This window comes from Odocoileus virginianus, chromosome 12 (assembly GCF_023699985.2).
Source record: "Odocoileus virginianus isolate 20LAN1187 ecotype Illinois chromosome 12, Ovbor_1.2, whole genome shotgun sequence".
Taxonomy (NCBI): Eukaryota; Metazoa; Chordata; class Mammalia; order Artiodactyla; family Cervidae; genus Odocoileus; species Odocoileus virginianus.
The window spans coordinates 26,977,440-26,994,586 of NC_069685.1; the positions used below are offsets into that span (position 1 = coordinate 26,977,440).

The following is a 17,147-nucleotide window of genomic DNA, read 5'->3' on the forward strand; positions in this document are numbered from 1 at the left end:
AATCAGGAAAATGCAAGTTAATATTGTGGAATATAACAGCAAGGTAAAAGACGATTACAGTACGATGCAATTCATATACATTTCAAATGTTTTAAAGAATAATGCATAGATTATGGACATGTGTGTTTTAGTTATATATGACATTCATATATGTAAAGTAATTTTAAAGTATGTGTGTAATATATATACGTGTGTGTGTATATATACACACACACACATATTGTGCATGTGTGCATACATGTACTATTAAAGAATAAAATAGATCTGGGTGACTTCTTGGCGGTCGTGTCGTTGACCACTCCCCACCCCCAACCCCGCTGCGGTCCCGCGCGCCTCCCGCCTTCCCCTCCCCCCTCCACCACACTCGAGTCCCCTCCGGGCCTTCTGTCCCTGGTCATCGGGCTCGCCGCGCCACCGCCCGCCGCCGCCGTCGTCGGGAGGAAAGATGAATGGGAGGGCTGATTTTCGAGAGCCAAATGCGGAAGTTCCAAGACCAATTCCCCACATAGGGGCTGATTACATTCCAACGGAGGAAGAAAGAAGAGTCTTTGCAGAGTGCAATGATGAAAGCTTCTGGTTCAGATCTGTACCTTTGGCTGCAACAAGTATGTTGATTACTCAAGGATTGATTAGTAAAGGAATCCTTTCAAGTCATCCCAAATATGGTTCCATTCCTAAACTTATATTTGCTTGCATCATGGGATACTTTGCTGGAAAGCTTTCTTATGTGAAAACTTGCCAGGAGAAGTTCAAGAACCTTGAGAATTCCCCTCTCGGAGAAGCTTTACGATCAGGACAGGCACGACGATCTTCACCAACTGGGCACTATTCTCAGAGGTCAAAATATGACTCAAATGTGAGTGGTCATTCATCTTTTGCAACATCTCCAGCAGCAGACAACTTAGAAAAAGAGATGCTTCCTCATTATGAGCCAATTCCATTCAGTGCTTCTTTGAATGAATCTACTCCAACTGGTATTACTGATCATATTGCCCAAGGACCTGATCCCAACATTGAAGAAAGTCCTAAAAGAAAAAATATTACATATGAGGAATTAAGGAATAAGAACAGAGAGTCATATGAAGTTACTTTAACACATAAGACTGACCCCTCAGTCAGGCCTATGCAGGAAAGAATGCCAAAAAAAGAAGTCAAAGTAAACAAATATGGAGATACTTGGGATGAGTGAAAAATTGCATCATTGGACCTACTGAAAGAGTTTAAGTATCCAGCTTCATCTAGGTGGTCATGAACATCTGCATGCTTTGAGCTCAGCAGCAGTCTTCATAAACACATTTAAAACTAGAACCTGGGTTTTTGTGGTTTGGCTTATTAAGATGATGTTTTAAAAACTCAGACTTTAATATTGTGTGAATGTAGTCATTTGGGGAACTCTTTGAATGATGGTATTATACCATGATTATACATAGTTTGTGAAATTGTTTTAAGTTACAGGGCAAGGAAACTCTGTTATAAAACTTTCAAGAGAATGTAATGCTCTACAATCACTGCATCTGGAAATAAATGATATCTGCATGTTGAATTGGGGTGGGGGGGAGCAAGCATAATTTTGAGTGTTAAACTTTACATCAAAATTATTTAAACGCCTTTCTCCAGTGTTTGCTGTATTCTCTTAGTGTTTATGGTAAATAAAATATAAAGGAACGTGTATCTTCAAAAAATAAAAAAAATAAAAAAAATAAAATAAAATAAAAACATGTCCAGAAATAGTATAGGGATAAGGATAGTAAAATATGGTAATTGCATCCTTTGGAATACTGTTCATCATTTAGAAGCATGTATTTACATGTAAAGATGTAGTAACAGAATCATAGGGTAGAGCTAGAAAACAAGATTATGTTAAGAAAGTAAAAATATGAATCTATGGCACAAAAATACATACATGCATATAATATATATATTTTACCATTATATGTATATATCCAGGGATATGTCATATTTTAATGTGAACCTGCAAAATGAAGGGAAATGAGAGAGATTGGGAATGAACAGGAAAATAAAAATAAATAAGAGCAGATTTTTCACAGCTAATAGTCATGGGCAGATCATGGAGTCACAGAAAGAATAGTGTGATTAACTCAACTCTGCATTCAAGGTTCAGAAAAGAGTGGAAGAAAAAAGAATAAAAGAATATGAAGTTTATGATATCAGTAGGATAAATCAGGGTATGGAAATTTTGGAAGGAAAATGAATAAGAAAATTGTTTCATAAAGACCTAATATGATTGTTGTTGTGCTAGTCACTCAGCCGTGTCTCAGTCTTTGCAACCCCATGGACTGTAGCCTGCCAGACTCGACTGTCCGTGGAATTCTCCAGGCAAGAATACTGGAGTGGGTAGCCATTCCCTTCTCCAAGGGATCTTCCCAGGGATTGAACCCAGGTTTCCTTCGTTGCAGGCAGATTCTTTACCATCTGAGCAACCATATTGGGAAGCCCAATATGATGATAATGCAAGACAGTTTCTGAGACTTCGGTTCAGTTTGATTCTTCTGTAAATTCAGGAAGTTGAGCTAAATGATTATTAAGATGCCTTTAGCCATAAAATTTCATGATTCTTCTAATGCCCTTTAGCCCAATATCACCAAGTTCTGCCCATTTTCTCTACATTGAGTCTTTAATTCTCTATATAGAGTCTTTAGAAAAAGACTGGGCTTTTGATACTGGGCTAAAGGACATTGGAAGAATCAAGAAATTTTATGGCTAAAGTTATCTTAATAATCATTTAGCTCAACTTCCTGAATTTCTAGAAGAAAGCAAACTGAACCAGAGTCTCAGAAGTTGTCTCCCGGGGTTGCACAGCAAATTCATAGAGCAGCCAAATTAGAACTTTTGTTTTGTAATTGCTCCTCTGGTGAGTTTCTAAACCTGACTTGAACAGCATGCACAGCAGTAAGGAAGTCAAGAAAGAAAGTTGATCGTTAAAGAGTAATGAGTGGATATACTGTTTTTTGACAACTATGTTATTTGGTTTTTGGACATCTGAGTCTGAAGATTATAAATTGAGATTACAGATTAACAAAGCTAGTTTTGGTTTTCTAAAGCCTAAAACATCTTAAGTGTTTAACTGTCCATGAGCAACTTTGCCATAATATTTACTGACAATATTACATAGCTTAACACTAAGCAATTCAGAGTTGTATACATAAAACTATGCTTGCTTTTCCTGCCACAGGCTTGAAAGAACAGAAGGATAAGCAGATGCTTCTTTTAGGGAAAAGGATGTTGCTTTCAAGTTTGACAGATTCTGAATGATGGGCATATTGATATTACCAGAATTGAGGTTTTGAGATGCCCTATATGTATATTATCTGTGCCAAAAATAACTACTTTAGAAACTCTTTAAACACTAGCTTTGTATAAGTGTATACTTAAACTGAAAATTTACTAGTTTCGATTTGTTGCTTGATGTTAATGATACCCAAAAAAATGAGAATCATAGGAACTTATAATTAAATCCTTTATCATTTTTCTTTTCAAGAGTTTCTAATGATACACATCATAGCAGACAAAACTTGTCAGTCTCGTTTCAAAGAACCTTCATTCACCTGGTCTTTCCCAACCCTCCAGTTAGCTAGATAATCATTTTGCTGTTTCTCATGAAGTACTTTCCATTCCTTCCTTTTTGCATTTGATCTTTATTCTGTTCTGTAGAAAATTTATAATTTTCTAAATCTGGTTTAAGCTTGCCTTCTCCAGGAATACTTCTCTCATTCATTCCAGCAGATTTTTTACTGTTCTTTTCTTGTGGATATGCTGAGCATTTATTCCTTTTAACTGAGATTTTATGCTAGTTTCTTTTTTAGGTGATTTTTTGTCATATATATTTGTTTATAATGTATATCCAGCTGAGTCATGAAAATAATTACTTTTCAGGCCATATATGCTCAGATTTTATATCTGCCTTGTGAAGTCATTGAAGGAAAGGACTTCATTTGTGTGTCTTTGGGGAACAACAGTATTATCTTTGTAAAAGTATGTGGTGTAAAGATTGACTCAGAAGCATTTGTGTAAGGGTTCATAGTGTCTTTTCATTAGAGAGGCATTATCAGAGTATTTATTTTAAAAAAAAACCTTTAGCCATTGAGGAATGATATCATTAGCAAGCATAGATAACTGTTTTCATATAAAGAATCTGTAACTTAGCAATCTATTTTTATTTACTGAGGACTTATATACTACATGTGTGCTCTCAATGTTGAAACAGTGTTTACTAAGTTTATGTATGATGTGAAAGCCTCTAAATTGTTGAAATTTGACGTGTTTCATCTTATGTACACTTTTGTGGCTTCAATAATCTCTAAAGATAAGAGCTTATTAAATTTTTGTAGCTCAAACTTCTCCTGGTTATCTCCACCAGGATAAGTCAGAGATAATAAACTTAGCATGTTATTAATATCTCCTGAATCTTCTCTTTGTATTTATAAATGGCACCATTCAGTTTCTGCTTCAGAAAATTAGGAGGCATCCTAAATTCTTTTCTGTCCCAACTCTACCTTCTTAAGTGTCTCTCAGATCCTTCACTTCTGCATCATTATGTGGTTATTGCCTTTGTTCAGTCCATCATTTCATCTGAGCTTCTGCAGTAACCTCCAGATTGGCTTACCTCTTCTCCATCTTCCTTTTTCATACTGTCATCAAAATGATCTTTCAGAAATAAAATCTGATCATGTCAGTCTCCTTCAGTGACTTCAAAATGCCTATGGGATATAATCGAAATTATTTAACATGACATGAAGTCTTCTATGACCTGACCCCTGGCTACTTAACTCTATATCTTGTCACTCTTCATCTCGGTTTCCTGAACTATTCCCAGTTACCCAAACAAGCTATTTCATAAATCCCTCCCTTTGCTCAAATTGTTCAGGGTGCCTAAAATGCCTTTTCCTGATAAATATCTTCTCAGCTTTCAAGGTTCAGAAGTGTCATATCTTCTAGAAATCACTTTCTGCATCTTATGATTTCTTCCTCCCCAGGTACAACCAAATGTGCCTTCCTATGTGCCTCAGCCATAAGCTGCACATTTATCTGTCACAGTATATTTAACACTTTAATGTACTTAATTCTTTACACATTAATCGTTTTGCTAGTTTTTAAGCTCCTTAAAAGTGTGGATCTTTATGTACCCTTTTTACCTTGCCATCATCTAAGACAGTGCTAGACACCTGGCAAAATGCTCAAGAGGAAAAAAAACACAACTTTTTGAGTCATTAAGTCAGTTAATTAATTAAATTGCATTTCATCAGAGAGGCAAAGCTAAATCCATTTTTGTGGATTTTCTATTTGTGTATTTTGCCACCAATCTTTGGTGGCACAACTGTTTTCTTAGACTGTCATTATTTAGAAAAGTACATTTTATATTCCTCAGCCATGCAGTAATGTGTGTCCGCTTAGTGGTCCTGTATGATGAAATCTGTGTTTTCTCCTGCCCAGTTGTGAATCATAATTTTGTTCACTGTATCCTGCCGTATTCTGTCACTTAGCGGATTACTGCAGTGCCTGTGTTTAAATAACCTTTATTTAACTTAATAATGCCCCAAAGCACAAGAATAATGATGTTGGCAATTCAGATATGCCGAGGAGAAGCCTTAAAGTGCTCCCTTTAATGAAATGGGGAAAATTCTCTGTTTAATAAAGAAAAAAAGCTTCTGCTGAGGTTGCTAAGACCAATGGTAAAAACAAATCTGCCTGAAATTGTGAAGAAGGAAAAAGAACTGCATCCTGATTTTACTGTTGCAAAAGTTTTACAAACTGCAAAAGTTAAAGCCACAATTCGTGGTAAGTGTTTAGTTAACATGAAAAAGGTATTAAATTTGTACAATAAGAGAAGACCACATTCACATAACTTCTATTTTGTTAAAATTGTTTTTATTTTTTGCCATTAATTTCTTATTGTGCCTAATTTAAGCTTTTATTTATGTGTTGTATAGAAAAAAACATGGTATACGTCAGTTTCAGTAGGATCCACGGTTTTAGGCATCCTTATCCTGCAGATAAGGGAGGACTACTGTGTATGTATCTCTGCCAGGTAATGGTTTTATTTTAGCTGAGATAACAGATTTTTCTCAGATGTTTTATGTCCCAATTTGAATAATATTGGGTCTTTTATTATAAAGATGCTATGGAAATCTGGACTTTGTCGATCACTAGTTTTGATTCATAGTGACTCTTGGAAACTATCCTATGTGAGAAATGGCCCTGAGCAGATGTGCTTAGTCATAAGAATTGCCAGACAATTCCTTATGTGTTGGCAGCTAGTTTTTCTGAGAGTAGAAAACATGTTTTAAGAAATAGGGTTTTGCTGTCAGTTTCCTATCTCTTCACCCTGTTTTACTTTAATGTTTTTTATGGGGTTACTTCAGTCGCTCAGTCGTGTCTGACTCTTTGTGACCCCATGAATTGCAGCATTCCAGGCCTCCCTATCCATCACCAACTCCCGGAGTCTTCTCAAATTCATGTCCATTGAGTCGGTGATGCCATCGAGCCATCTCATCCTCTGTCGTCCCCTTCTCCTCCTGCCCCCAATCCCTCCCAGCATCAGGGTCTTTTTCAATGTGTCAGCTCTTCATGTGAGGTGGCCAAAGTACTGGAGTTTCAGCTTCAGCATCAGTTCTTCCAATGAACACCCAGTACTGATCTTTAGGATGGACTGGTTGGATCTCTTGCAGTCCAAGGGACCCTCAAGAGTCTTCTTCAACACCACAGTTCAAAAGCATCAATTTTTCGGCACTCAGCTTTCTTCACAGTCCAACTCTCACATCCAAACATGACCAATGGAAAAACCATAGGCTTGACCAGACGGACCTTTGTTGGCAAAGTAATATCTCTGCTTTTTAATATGCTGTCTAGGTTGGTCATAACTTTCCTTCCAAGGAGTAAGCGTCTTTTAATTTCATGGCTGCAGTCACCATCTGCAGTGATTCTGGAGTCCAAAAAAATAAAGTCTGACACTGTTTCCACTGTCTCCACATCTATTTCCCATGAAGTAATGGGACCAGATGCCATGATTTTAGTTTTCTGAATGTTGAGCTTTAAGCCAACTTTTTCACTCTCCTCTCTCACTTTCATCAAGAGGCTTTTTAGGTCCTCTTCACTGTCTCCCATAAGAGTGGTGTCATCTGCATATCTGAGGTTATTGATATTTCTCCCGGCAGTCTTGATTCCAGCTTGTGCTTCTTCCAGCCCAGCGTTTCTCATGATGTACTCTTCATATAAGTGAAATAAGCAGGGTGACAATATACAGCCTTGACATACTCCTTTTCCTATTTGGAACCAGTCTGTTGTTCCATATCCAGTTCTAACTGTTACCTCCTAACCTGCATACAGGTTTCTCAAGAGGCAGGTCAGATGGTCTGGTATTCCCATCTCCTTCAGAATTTTCCACAGTTTATTGTGATCCACACAGTCAAAGGCTTTGGTGTAGTCAATAAAGCAGAAATAGATGTTTTTCTGGAACTCTCTTGCTTTTTCGATGATCCAGTGGATGTTGGCAATTTGATCTCTGGTTCCTCTGCCTTTTCTAAAACCAGCTTGAACATCTGGAAGTTCATGGTTCATGTATTGCTGAAGCCTGGCTTGGAGAATTTTGAGTATTACTTTACTAGTGTGTGAGATGAGTGCAATTGTGCAGTAGTGTTTGAGCATTCTTTGGGATTGCCTTTCTTAGGGACTGGAATGAAAACGGACCTTTTCCAGTCCTGTGGCCACTGCTGAGGTTTCCAAATTTGCTGGCATATTGAGTGCAGCACTTTTGACAGCATCATCTTTCAGGATTTGAAATAGCTCATCTGGAATCCCATCACCTCCACTAGCTTTGTTTGTAGTCACCCCTTAATCAAAAATGTTTGTATCTTTATCATTTATACTTTTAGGGGCATAAAGAATATGAGACTTTACTTCTAGAACATACTAGTCAAGAGCAGAAAGAAATTCATAACTTCATGTTTGGAACTTTTGCCTCTAATAATAGGTGATTACCGGTTTATTTCAAAATATATATTTTATTGATAATTTTTCAGACACTCCACATTTGCAAACCTGACCCAAAAGTACACTTCTGTGTGATGTGAAGTGTAAAGAGCATAGACTTTGAAATCAGACAGCTTTAGATTAGTATTCTTATTTTAAATTTTCTCTTGATTTGGCCACATTGATTAACTGAATAAACTTTAGTTTGTTTGTTTTTTTTAATGTCTATTGAGGTATAGTTGATTTGCAGTGTTGTGTTAGTTTCAGGTATAGAGCAAAGTGGCTTCAGTTACACATATACATATATCCTCTCTTTTTTAAAGATTCCTTTCCCATATTAGAGTGCTGAGTAGAGTTCCCTGTGCTATATACTAGGTTCTTATTATTTATTTTATATATAATAGTTTGTATATGTCAATTCCAGTCCAGAAATTAAAAAGATATCTTAATCTCTGCCATAGAAAAAATTTCTCTCCCATGCTGTGGAAATCAGCCTTTCCTTTGTTGTTGTTGCTGTTAATTTCTTGGAACTAGATGAAGCATTCCTTTCTTTTCCCCTCCTTCCTATTGTTATATCCCCATATCTTGCCAACTGTACAACCCTAAACTTGTTTCTTCTTGTATGTTGTTCCATCAGTTATATTCACTCTTTTTACAAATCTTAGTCTTTTATAGTTTCTTCTAAGACCTCAGGTGTGTATACATACCTCTCCTGATGATTGCTCAGAAAGCTGTATTTTCTGCTTCCCATTCTTTGAAACTGCTTGAAGGAAAAACCTGTATTTGCTGTAGTTGTTCCTCAGAATTTCTTTCAATTTGGATTTGGTACCCTATCTCTATTCTCCTCCTCAAGTTGACTGTTACCTTTTTTGCCTTAAAACAAAATCCTTCCTTCTCCTTGGTTATTGATTCTTTTCAACTGTTGACTTTTATGTCCTTGAAAATTTTTCTACTAGGTCTCTTTTGTTTGTTCCCTGATTCCTCCTCCGACTTTTGTCACTGTTTCCTTTTTTGGCTTTTCCCATTTCCTCCTACCTGCTAAAAGTAGCGGGACTTCCCTCGTGGCTCAGACGGTAAAGCGTCTGCCTACAATGCGGGAGACCTGGGAAGATCCCCTGGAGGAGGAAATGGCAACCCACTCCAGAAATTTCTTAAATTTCTGGCCATGTTACACAGTTTCCCTGCCCCACCGCCTCCTTGGATGATCACTTTGCCCTGCCCAACTTAACCTTTCCTCTCAATGACAGTGTTTCCCGCATGTGTACTCTGCTCTTGATCACTTTGTTGAGCTCTATGCTTGAATACTAGGGCAGTGGTTTTTAAACTATTTTTAGTTAAAAAAAAAAAAGTCTTAAACATAGAGCCCTAATATATTGATAAACGTAGAATTGCTGTCATTGATGTGAGGAGGGAAATCTTCCCCATCTTAGTAACTGATACTATCTTCAAACCAGTGAATCTTGCTTAGTTCTGCTCTTTTGCTTTACCCTCACATGCAAGTCATGTTTGCACTGATCCAGATGATCATAAATCCAGTCATCACCACTGTCACTGCTACCCCAAGCCATCACTCTCTCTCTCTTCTCTCTGCCTCCTCTCTGTTTTCCCTGCTTTCTCTCTTACCCCACTGTTATTTATTCTCCACACCCCAGCCCAAAAAATCTCAGAGCATAAAGCAAATCACATCACTCACTTGCGTATAACACTCAGTGGATTTCACTGCAGTGGGAACAAATTCCAAAATTCTTTCCTTGCCCAGAGGCACTTACATTATCTGATGTCTCTGCCTTCCTCCCTGTCTTCATCTTACACTTTTCTCTCTATGATCCATCCCAGCTAATTGTTCTTTATTAAGTACCTTTCTCGTACTCTTTGCATTTATTATTAATTCTCGCTGCCTGTAATTTCTTCACCTTGTGTGCGTGCATGTTTGTTCAGTCATGTCTGATTCTTTGCGACCTCATGGACTGTAGCCCACCAGGCTCCTCTGTCCATAGGATTTTCCAGGCAAGAATACTGGGGTGGCTAATTCATTTCAATGTATGACAAAAAACACTGCAATGATGTAAAGTAATTAGCCTCCAACTAATAAAAATAAATGGAAAAAAAAAATAAAATAAAGAATTAAAAAAAAAAAAGAATACTGGGGTGGGTTGCCATTTCCTTCTCCAACATTCACCTCAGATTTTGTTAAATCAACCCTATTGTCTTGGTTAGCTCAAATATTCCTTCTTTATAGACAGGTTGTCACTGATGGTCCAAGTCTCTCTCCCATTGTTATATATCATTTGCTTCATTGGCATTATCACACTCTGAAATTATCTCTCTTATTTGTTTACATATCTCTTGTCTGTCTCCCCCTAAAGCACTATAAACCTTATGAGGTCAGAGGCTTCATCTCCCTTGTTTGCCACTGCATCCACAGCACTGACACCAGTGCTTACTGTAGTTTGGGTGAAAGTGAAAGTCGCTCAGTCATGTCCGACTCTGTGACTCATGGACTATACAGTCCATGTGATTCTCTAGGCCAGAATACTGGAGTGGGTAGCCTTTCACTTCTCCAGGGAATCTTCCTAGCCCAGGAATAGTACCCAGGTCTCCCACATTGCAGGTGGATTATTTACCAGCTGAGGCACAAGGGAAGCCCAGGAACACTGGAGTAGGTAGCCTGTTCCTTCTCCAGCAAATCTTCCTGACCCAGGAATCGAACCGGGCTCCTGCAATGCAGGTGGACTCTTTACCAACTGAGCTATCAGGGAGTAGTATGGGTTGGTGCTCAATAAAAATAAGCATAGGACTCCTGAAATAGCTAAAAATAAACAAAAGCTGAATTAGCCACGAACATGCTCTACATGTCCAGATTACATTCATAGTTCAAGGCATATTATAAACATTCAGTAAATATTTGTTCAAAGAGTGGATGGATAGAATCCCTTAAATTCTGTCTCTGTTAAATCTATGCCATCTGTTCCAGTGGAACTGCTTACTTATTGTTCCTATCACTCATGTAGACATTCCCTGCCTTTTATTCAAATTCCTAAAGAGTAGCTCTGATCCTGTTATATTTGAGTAGCTGTCCATTGCCCTTAAATTAATACAGATTGCCTAACTTGTCAATTAAGGTCATTTACGTTGTAGCCCCCTTTGCCTTTTCAGTCTTCCTTCCCTTCTTCCCTAAATAAGCCCTACACCTGCCTACCTTTATGCTTGAACTTATTTGTTCCTTCCTGAAGTTCTTTTTAGATTTACTCTTGTGAGTAAATTTACTCTTGCAAGATCTCTGCTTGTGAGATTTACTGTTCAGCCTCTGCCAATTCTTTCTTTCAATACCTCCCACTTTAATATTCCCTAAACGAAATGCAAATGTGCTACCTAGTCTGAATCGTAATACTTCAGTCTTTTGTGATGCTTAAAGTGTGCTTGGTGGCCCTCCTAAAGATTACTGTCCCTAACCTATCTTTGCGTGTTTTATATTACCTTAAAGAATACCTTCTGTGTTCTAGATGTCACAGGTCCTTGGTAAACATTTTTTGAGTAGGCCCATTGCATAAGCCTGGTTAATAAGAGAAAGTGAATTAATATGCACTTCGTCAGTGGTACCCAAAGTCATATAACTCTAAAACTGTATTTGAAATAATTGTTTACAGTCCTTTTATAATGGTAAACATTCTGATTGTGCAGTTATTTGGTAAAATCTAAGGCCATAGCTGTGTATCAGAATTCTCTGTAGAGATTCTGAAAAACAGATGAGCAGGTACCACTCTGACATTCTGAATGAATAAGACTCAGAGGCTGTATATAATGTAGTTATAAAATGCTTGCTTTCATGCAAAGAAAGTATAGAGAACTACTACTGAAAAGGAAAAGTGTTAGTCACTCAGTTGTGTCCGACTAGTTTGATGGAAAATTAGATTTCAACGTAGAAATTAGGATTTTGAACTGCTTTGAATTATATATAATTTTAAATTATGTGCAAATGAACTGTTTTCAAGACTGAGTAGCCTCTGTTTTAAGGTTTTGATAATTCAGTACACAGATTATTAGTATCTTTCTTTGTAGTCGTCTGTCCTTTGAAAAGTTTTAATCATTAGAGTGCTACTAAAGATTAAAAGGAGAAAAAAATTAAACTTTTTCCAGTTTTGCTACTTGTAGTCAGTTTTCTAAAAGCAGAAATGATCTTAGAAATTCAGAACTTTGTCTAAAATTGTTTGGGGATTTTCTAATTTTTAAGCATAAGTGATTGGCTTTATTTTACAGATAATTGCACATGAACTTGCTAAAGTATGCATTTTTTCTTTTATTTCTCCCTCAGAATGTTATCACTTCTCATTGTGTGAAACAAATACGGTACACATTTCTAAAATTCTCTTGACATGAGCCTGCAAAAGACAGATAAAAACTTATCTTAAAATGGATTCAAATCTTAAAGATATTTATAATTAAAACATTTAAGTTCTGTCCAAGTTAATGCTATAATTTAAGTATATACTTAAATAAACTACATTGAGGTATATCATATGTTTTATATTTGGTTATACTTTGCTTAACAGAGCAAAGCTTTGCTTTTTAAAGATCAAAATTCTTTAATGAGTGATGAAAATCACATTAAAGAAAAATCTCAGAAATTTTAAATTGCTTGACAAAGAAGCATACCTAAAAATAATGTGCCTTTAAAAATATTCCTTTTAGCAAAAATAAAAGTAACTATTCTTATTTATCAGTTTTTTTTTTAATGAAAACTTGCTTTGACCTTTATCAAAGGATGTACAAGCTTCCCTGTGGCTCAGACGGTAAAGAATCTGCCTGCAGTGTGGGAAACCTGAGTTCGATTCCAGGGTGGGGAAGATCCCCTGGAGAAGGGGATCACTACCTACTCCAGTATTCTTGCCTGGAGAATTCCATGGACAGAGGAGCCTGGCAGGCTACAGTCCATGGGGTTGCAAAGAGTCAGACACGACTGAGTGACTAGCACTTTCACTTTTCTTTACATATCTAAAACATTTAAATGTAAAATAGTATAACTGGTTATTAAAGCTCCTTCATAAAATAAAATTAGAATTATTTTTGTTGAAACTGTAATGGTTTCACAAGTTTGAATATTTGAAGTGACTCATAAGACTCCACAGAGCATACTCACATAAGCTTCTATTTAAAGGCTAAGGATATTGTGCAACAATAAGTAAGAGAGCACAGGGGAAGCTTAGGAGGCCCAAGTGACATCCAGGCCCAAATGCTGTATGGTCTTTATGCACACAAAGCTTTGCTTTGTCTCCAGGTTGACCCACCAAGATGTGTACAGTGAATCTTGGCTTCAGGAAAGCTCAGAGAAGTTTTAGGTTTGTTTTGTTTTTCCTTTGCCCCTCTGATCACATAGTCCAGTCCAGCTGCCTAACCAGTTACACCAGGTGAAAGCCATCGGTAAACAGATCATGTTTGAGGGTTACCAGAGGAGATTCATACTTTAAGCAGCACACCATAAATCCCACTTTCCACTTTTTGGCTCAAAAACAAGGCCAGACATTCAGGCATCTCTCAAGCTTTTGCAAACCAGCTATAAACTAATGCAATACCACACCATTCCTGACAACTCAAAATCTAAAAAGAGGCAAGATTATGATGATAGCTTACATTTGTATAAACTGCTAAAACTCCAGTACTTTGGCCACCAGATGCGAAGAACTGACTCATTGGAAAAGATCCTGATGCTGGGAAAGATTGAAGGCAGGAGAAGGGGATGACAGAGGATGAGATGGTTGGATGGTATCACGGACTCAATGAAAATGAATTTGAGCAAGCTCTGGGAGTTGGTGGTGATGGACAGGGAAGCTGGCATGCTGCAGTCCATGGGGTCACAAAGAGTCGGAAACAACTGAGCGACTGAACTGACAGTAAAGTTTATAAAGTAATTTAATATGCACTGCCTTATTTGAACTTTATGATATTTCTGTGAGTTATGCAGGAAAATTGTTTTTATCTCTTATTTTATGGCCTCAGTTCTGAACCTTAGAGAAGTTAAGTTGTTGGCCCAGTTCTCACAGTCTTCTGTGCTGATAGAGCCAAGTATAAAGGATAGATCTTATGACTCTAGTGCTAGAATATTTTTCAGAATTTCATGTCAGAAGTAGATATAAAGAACTATCTATTTCTTTTCTGTCTTGTAGAACAGTGTAGGAATAAATAAGTATATATAAATTACTGTATATTTTCCTCAAAAAGCATAATAACTTTGTATGTTTTAGGGAATATAACTTAAGAGATTCTGTTTCAAATGAAAGACTGTGCTTCAAATAAGATACATTTTGAAGAATTGTTCACAAAATTATTCTTTTAGGATTTCCACACATGAATAAAAAATTGGACATTCAAGATCTGAGTAAAATATCAATGATAACCTGTGACCCTTTGTCTCCTTTTGTGCTCTCTTTAATTCATTTATGATCCATTTGCTTGTCTACCACATGCCAGGTAGTGTGCTATCCATGAGGATTTGAAAACTAACAAAATATGACCCTTGCCTCTAATGATCTTACATTCCATATTTTTTCCCATAAACTCACAGTTCCACGAGAGGAGTATCTGTTAACAGTATGTAAAGTATTGTGAATTATGAGAGCTAACATTCTAGAGACTTTTGCCTAGAAGTTAGAGAAGACTTGAAATGAGGAGACTTTTGAGCTAAGTCTTGAAGGTTGTTAAGGAATTTATCAGTAAAAGCAAAAGAAGTCTACTCAGGTCAAATGTGAAAAAATAAACAAGATTGTCTTAAAGAAACATGGAGTTAGTAGTCTGTTATACTAGGAATATAAATCACATGAGGGGAACTAGCAAGAGATGAGACTCTGAGGCCAGATGGTGACTAACTTTATAAGCCATGCTGAGGAGTATTGATTATATGCCCAAAGAAGTAAGTAATCCAGAAATCATTATTATACAAGAATTTTTATCATCAGATAACTTTTTTTTTTTGGCAGGTAGGGTACATTAAAGAGGAGACCACAAATCAGGAGATCAGTTTGTAATCTATTGGGATAGTCCTGAGAAATAATGATGAGGCCAGTGATTGGGCCATGGAAGTAGAAATGGAATACACAGCTGAGATACCATTTAGAAGTAGAATCAGTAGGCAGATTAGATAGAAATCAGGAAACCATCTAGTACAGAGTCTTGGTTTTGGAAGATTATCTAATCCACCTCTCTGTTGTGGGACATGAGACTTCTCAGATACTCTTGTGGTCAAGTGAATTGAATTAAGCTACAACACTGATTCCTCACAGAATGGGGTTCCTGACTCACAGGTTCTCCATATTGTGCCTCATTCCCACTGTATCTCTAACACATTTTTTTTTTCTTTAATGATGCTCTGACCTTCCATTCGTTTATACTTTACAGGGCACTTTAATGTACATTACCTATTTTGACCTGTTCAGCAATCTCATGGCATAAGTAGAATAAGCATTATTATCCCTCTTCTGAGAGCAAGAAAGCCAAATCAGAGTGGGTGCTATGCTTGTTCAGAGGTTACTTAATTTTATCATTACTATATAAAATGTTACTCCTGAAGTTTTTCTTTTTAAAATATATAGAATTTTATAACTGGTAGATTTGTGGATTGATTCATATAGTAGATGCAGTCCTGACATTGTCTCTTAGTTTATCTTTTGCATGCATTAGCATAAGGTGGTCTTGAAGTTTGTTTTTGTTTTGTCATTTGGTGAATCAGTTTGCATAGAAAAAATTTATTTTATGGCTAATAAAGTCAGATTTTTATAAATTCGGTTCATTTAAAACAAAGCTTATTCTTCAGTGCTTAATCTTATGAAACATTATTGGTACCATTTTTCGGTAACAGTATATCATAGAGCTGACTCATTGGAAAAGACCCGAATGCTGGAAAAAATAGGGAGCAGCAGAAGGGAATGACAGAAGATGAGATGGTTGGACAGCATTACTGACTCAATGGAGATGAGTTTGAGCAACCTCTGAGAGATAGTGATGGACAAGGAACCCTGGCATGCTGCAGTCCATGGGGTTGCAAAGAGTTGGACTCAACTTAGCAACTGAACAACAACAACAAATATCTTGGAGGACTTTTTAAATACCTATTTCATTACTTATTTTTGAATCCGTAGGCAAGTTGGCAAACCTCTGTCAACATACTGGCTTGACTTCAGTTTGATATAAAAATAGTACTTATTCACAGTTATTGTTAAGTGAGACAATATCCACAGAACATTTAAGGCAGATCCTGGAACCTAATAACTACCTGAAACATTTTAGATATTATTAGATTGTTATTTCCTGTTGTTTTATGCTAATTAATTATGTAATTATAGATATTGTTAAAGTCAAAAGTAATGAATTAAGATTTATTTGGAGTTTTGCATAAAATAATTTCTTTGGGTTCAATAGCACTGGTATGCTTTGTATTTATAATACATAAAATATAATTAAGAAATAAATATTGGCAGTTCCTACACTAAAATACCTTCCTTCCTAAAAATGTATGTTTTTCCCCATAATCCACATGTTCTGTATTTCCACTTAGTGTTTAATTTAAAAATCTTTTTTTTGTTTTGTTTTAGAAAGTCTTATTATTCTAAAATCTTTTTTTGTGGGGAGTCAAGAAGATATTAAAACTTAATACTGCTAAAGCATTCAGAAACTTGTCCTTTTTGTCCTTTGTAAAGAAAGTAATATTAAACTATCTCGAGACATATTTCAGTCCATTATGTTAAGAGGTTGTTATACTTCTAGTGTGTAAGGAATGATCAAGGTGTTGAAACTTGGGTTCATTTTCATAGAAAGGCCAATAAGCATTATTTCTCTAACTTTGTTCAGGAAATTATAGACATAGCTGTAGTCTACATAATGCACTGACATTCTTGTAATTTATCAAGATGATAAAGTTCTTCATAAAATCTGTTGAATTATTTGAGTATAAAATGTAATTTATCCAATTAAAGTATTAATGACTTCCACTTTGAACTCATCCTTTCAGCTCTATTTTTTCTTCACTCTCTTCCACAGAGAGAGGTCTTTCAGTAGTAATAAAAGAATCTTTCAATGTATAACTCTTAGATTTATTTTTAGATGTAATGTGGTTAGTACTGATTTTACCAAATTTAGGTTTCTTTTCTAATTTAAAAAATTTTTATCATCTA

The 17,147-nt window shown here is 36.4% G+C and overlaps 2 protein-coding genes across 4 annotated transcripts in view; both read left to right on the forward strand.

Moving 5' to 3' along the window:
* Positions 1-17,147, forward strand: part of SCLT1 (sodium channel and clathrin linker 1) — a 225,298-nt gene that overhangs the window by 95,643 nt on the left and 112,508 nt on the right. The window lies entirely within an intron of this gene.
* On the forward strand, positions 331-1,671 carry LOC139037745 (OCIA domain-containing protein 1). Its single transcript, XM_070474846.1, has one exon. It carries the CDS (start codon positions 446-448, stop codon positions 1,187-1,189), a length of 744 nt encoding a protein of 247 aa, XP_070330947.1. The 5' UTR covers positions 331-445; the 3' UTR covers positions 1,190-1,671.

Excerpts from the sequence above, each read along its gene's own strand:
- LOC139037745 (XM_070474846.1), top strand. The coding sequence starts at position 446 with ATGAATGGGAGGGCTGATTTTCGAGAGCCAAATGCGGAAGTTCCAAGA.